A 5,158-nucleotide genomic window follows, 5' to 3' on the forward strand; every position below is an offset into this window, starting at 1 on the left:
GTTTATATTCCATTTATTTTCTTATATATACTAATCGATTCCCATTATATTCATTCTAAATTATTTACATTCGTCAATAACTACATAAAGAATATGGTTCATCAAAACTAAACAAAATTAGAAAAAAAAAAAAAAAAAAAGATGATCAAAATGGAACCAGTATCAAAATCGAAAAAAAAAATTAAAACTTACTGCAAAAATTGAAAAAAACATTAAAATTTAGTGTATTTTGTGAGTTATTTCTTTAAAATTTTGACAAATAAGAACGCCACATCATAAAAAATGGCATGTTAGAATGTCACGTCAGCAATCAATCGAGTGACCGGTAAAGTGGTTAGAATTATAACAAACTGGAAACACACAGTCAAATTATGACAAAAATTAATGTGATGTCAAAACTGAATTTTAATATAAACTTAATGACTTTTATGAAAAATGGCTCCATTTTTTCCGAAATTTTTATTTCGAAATCTACTCCATTTTAACAAACTGGAAGACAGAAATAAATGTATTTTATACACATGTACTCAAACAACTACATTGGTACTAGAAAATACATGAAAAACTTTAAAGTGACAACATCTTGAACATACTTGAAAAACATTCAAATGACAACATCTTGAACTATTTGAGGGTTTCACACAGTCACATATTAAATCGTGTAGTCATAAGATATAATATATTTACGACCATTAGAGCATATGGTATGAGCAACAAAAGTGATACTTTTTGTTGTTGTGGTATCTCATAACCTAGTCATAATAACCCCCCCCCCCCCCCCCCCCCCCCCCCCCCAAAATCTTGTTAAGATGGTGTTATGACATATCTCCTTGTGACGAAGACAAATATGCAACATGAAGTTTAATTGGTTGTTACCTTTATCAACCAATCAAATCATTTTTTTTCTCTCTCTACCTCTTAACATGTTATAATATGGGGAATATCATTTTCCCTTTGGTATTATGGTGGTGTTACGGTTGAAATGACATATAAATTTTGTATTATAACGTGACTCATATCTAATGCTCTTACAAATATTAAATAGTAATTATTTGATTTCGAAGCCGTTATACTTGCACAAAACGATCATAAAAACCTTTTAATGGTTTTCGTCTTCTCCTAGGTTCCAATTTTCAAGTGAAACTCGCAAAGATTGTTCCAAAGAAAATTTGCAAACGTGTGACCATCATTCTTTTCCATTTCACGGGTCATTTTCTTTAAATTTATGAAAGATGATTATTTTCTAATAATGCATGGTTGCCATTTTCTTATTATTTTTTACTCATTAACCCATTAATAAATGATAAAACATCTTATCTTATATATGATTATAATTAGACTCAAGATAGATGTCAAACTCATTGTCGATTTGAAAGCATTCCTAAACGTTACGTGAGCGAAAGAGAGAGCAAGTGGCTGAGAGAGTTTATGCCAACGCATGGCTGAGTCACGTGCGTCCCCACCTATCAAAAAAATCTTAAACCTCGGCCCGGTTCCTTTTTCAACGGTTGCCGCTTGCCAACAATCCTAGAATCCCTCCCGTCTCTACACCTATCAACATTTTGATTATTTTCTCCTTTTTTTTCGTATTTAAAACCCAAAATTCAAAATCAATTAATAAAAGAAACAAAAAATTGTTTTTTCAAATGAAGGAGTGGCAAGAGTTTGGGTTTTCAGGGAAGGACTTGGAGACCCTGAATTCTCAGGGAAGGACTTTCCGGCATGTTATAAATACCCTCGTTTTTTCTTCACAATTTGCCACCCATCTTTCTTCTCTTATCTTCACACCACCATTAAATTCTGTCTTTCACTTTTTAGCAAGTTTCCACTCTAAAAATGACGATCATTGTGGATCAACCCCAATTTGGTAACGATTGATTATTATTATTTTTTTCCGCTTTATTTACAATCTTGGCAAGTTTTGATAAATGATGTTAAAATGGATTCTTTTGTTTAGATCGGTTTCTTGAATTAATGCTTCTTGCTATCGAGTTTTGGTATGATCACAAATTCTTCTTGGAATTAAATATATTTTGATTATTGATATCATGTTTTTTTAGTTTTGAAGATGTTGATCTTATGTTATTCTAAGAAATTTTGATGATAAAATTACACTTTTTTTTTGTTAATTATTAAAAGTATAAAACCATGAAAATGGTATCCGATTTTGCTTGGATGTTGATTATACTATCATAAGTTTTGGGATTCATCTTAACTTTTTTTTTTTTTTTTTGTTAATAAATCAATTTTTAAGATGAGGTTTTCTTGATTTTATTAGTGTATTTTAAATTTAATTTATTAATTATTTTTCTTGGGAACAGAGAATGAAGATAAAGTGCAGATCCCAAAGAACGGGGAGAAATCAGAATTGGTGTTGGATGGTGGATTTTGTGTTCCCCATGCTAACACTTTTGGCCACAATTTTAGGTCTTTTTCTTTTTACGCCCCTTATATTTCATTATTTCTATTGGATTAAAGGACTTTATGTTTGATTTGTTTGGATTAAAATTAATAAAAAAAATAATGAATTCAAAATAAATCCGATTACCGTTAATAACAAAGAAGAGATTTTGATCAAATTTCTAGGTTCCTAGAGAAAAACTAAAATTGTCAAAAAAAAAAAAAAAAAAAAAAAAAAAAAAAAACTAGATTTTGGAGTCTATATGATTCTATATAGGCGTTGTGACATTTATTAATTAAATAAGACATGACTTATTCTACGTAAATATTAATTAATATCTTGTTATATAGGGATTACGATGTAGAGAGTGAAAGACAAAAGAGCGTGGAAAACTTTTACCGGCTCAATCACATCAACCAAACAGTTGATTTTGTGAGTATCATTTTATTTCAAGGCTAAAAATATTTTGTTAATTTTATCAATCTAAATCCAATAAAGTAATTTTCAACTATATTTTTAACTATATGGATCTATATATAGGTGAAAAGGATGAGACATGAGTATGAAAAACTAGACAAAATCGAACTGAGCATCTGGGAATGTTGTGAACTGTTGAATGAGATAGTCGATGAGAGTGATCCAGACTTAGATGAACCTCAAATCGAACACTTATTACAGACAGCTGAGGCCATAAGAAAAGACTATCCAAACCAAGATTGGCTTCATTTGACTGCTTTGATCCATGGTATTTTTCAGTAAAAAAAAAAAAAGTTGCTATAAGTTTATGTTGATATATGAATTTATATCTAACTCAAAATCGTGTTTTATAGATCTTGGAAAGGTTTTACTTCATCCAAGTTTTGGAGAACTTCCTCAATGGGCTGTTGTTGGTGACACGTTTCCTGTTGGGTGTGCTTTTGACAAATCAATTGTTCACAACAAGGTTTAGTTTCAAATGAACTAATTGATTATTTTTATTCTGATTATATATTTATATTGTGTTTCTTTGAAATTTTTTGTTAATTTGATTTGGGTTTTGGTTTTGTAAACAGTACTTTGTGGAGAATCCAGACTACAATAATCCTACTTACAATTCGAAAAATGGAATTTACTCACAAGGATGTGGACTTGAGAATGTTATGATGTCATGGGGGCATGATGATTACATGTATTTGGTACATATTAATAGTCTAGAATTCATAATTTTCGTCCATATTGTGTTGGGCCTCACTATGTCATTTTTTAAAACACTTTGATTGTGTTTTTTATATTTTTAGGTGGCAAAGGAGAACAGGACCACTCTTCCATCGGCTGGGCTTTTCATCATAAGATATCATTCCTTCTATGGTAATCATTGTTTTCTTTTTTATCTTAATAAGTTTAAAGAAGTTATGTATTTAATATGAACAGTTCGTATATTATTGTTTCTTTTAAACTTAATTTAGACATATTAACTTAACGAGTCAAGCCAAAAAAAAATGATTTATTATATACCTATACCAACCGTTTACTTTCTTATTTTTTCTCTTAGCTACTCACATGATAAAATTAATAACTACTATAAAAAAAATGAAATGTAAGGGTAAAATAGTTATTTAATCTAGTTAAAGTAGTTTATTGGCTTCACGGAAAAAAAAAATAGATGTGCATCATTACTCATTTAACCGTTTTATCCATATTAAACGTAATACTAGAAAACAGCCTTAAAGTCTCTTTACAATCTGGAACTCTTAGTAATTTGTTTGAAATTGTTTTGTAACAATAGCATTGCATAGATCTGGAGCATATAAGCACTTGATGAATGATGAAGATGCTGAGAATCTAAAGTGGCTTCAAATATTCAAGTCAGTATTTTGTTTTAATAATAATTTTCCCAATTTCATCTTTAAAATTTGTGAGGTTCTGTTGGTCAACTACACTCCTTATTTGCTTATTTACCTTATATTTGCATGTATATATAGCAAGTACGACTTATATAGCAAGAGTAAAGTTCGGGTGGACGTTGAAAAAGTGAAACCATACTATCAGTCTCTCATTAACAAGGTGAGAATATTGTTACAACAAAAGTTTGTGAAATTAACCAAAGTATTTCGCAATGCTTATGTTTAAAAATGTCTTGATTGCAGTATTTTCCTGCAAAGCTCAAGTGGTGAGGAGATAATGAAGAGCTTAATTTTATTGGATAATTAGAGTACCATGAATAGAAATAAATAATTTATCATTTCAGAGCAGAAAATAATATAAGAATGTTAGGATATAAGTACAACAAATGTTTGTTTCATTATATGTCGATTTGTTGTCAGGCGTGTCTCTTTCTTTCCTTTTTTTGTATTATCATGTGGTTAATGTATGGGTTTTTGGTGTTGTAATGATTTGCTTTTATCATAACCAAACAAATTGGTTGTATGACTATCTTTTGTTTTCGCAATTTAAATAGATCAACACTATAATTCATCTTGTGTGTGTCCTTTTAGCGTCCATGTATATTTCAGTTTACATGTTGAAATCGAAATTGAACAAAAATCAACAACCTTTTATATGATGGACGAAAACGCTACCAAGTATTGATCATGATCAACTAATGGATCTTCATATGTCAAATAGACGGTAGATGAGTTCTCCAAGCAATACGCTTCTGTCCAATAGACGAATGAAGACTTTCGTGAGTGGTGGTTTGAAATTTTGGACATTTTGGTGAGCATGTACAGTCAAATACAAGTGAACCATGTAACAATGAGATACTCTAATCATCAATTT

At 30.0% G+C, this 5,158-nt stretch overlaps 1 protein-coding gene across 1 annotated transcript; it reads left to right on the forward strand.

Moving 5' to 3' along the window:
• Positions 1-1,556: 1,556 nt before the first annotated feature.
• LOC145102928 (inositol oxygenase 1-like) lies at positions 1,557-4,813 on the forward strand. Its single transcript, XM_079040447.1, has 10 exons — positions 1,557-1,867; positions 2,322-2,427; positions 2,752-2,833; positions 2,942-3,146; positions 3,232-3,344; positions 3,454-3,576; positions 3,679-3,748; positions 4,167-4,245; positions 4,363-4,444; positions 4,528-4,813. Exons 1-10 carry the CDS (start codon positions 1,837-1,839, stop codon positions 4,552-4,554), a joined length of 918 nt encoding a protein of 305 aa, XP_078896573.1. The 5' UTR covers positions 1,557-1,836; the 3' UTR covers positions 4,555-4,813.
• The last annotated feature ends 345 nt before the right edge of the window (positions 4,814-5,158 follow it).

Source organism: Lactuca serriola, chromosome 4 (assembly GCF_051521515.1).
Source record: "Lactuca serriola cultivar US96UC23 chromosome 4, Lser_US96UC23_V15, whole genome shotgun sequence".
Lineage (NCBI taxonomy): Eukaryota > Viridiplantae > Streptophyta > Magnoliopsida > Asterales > Asteraceae > Lactuca > Lactuca serriola.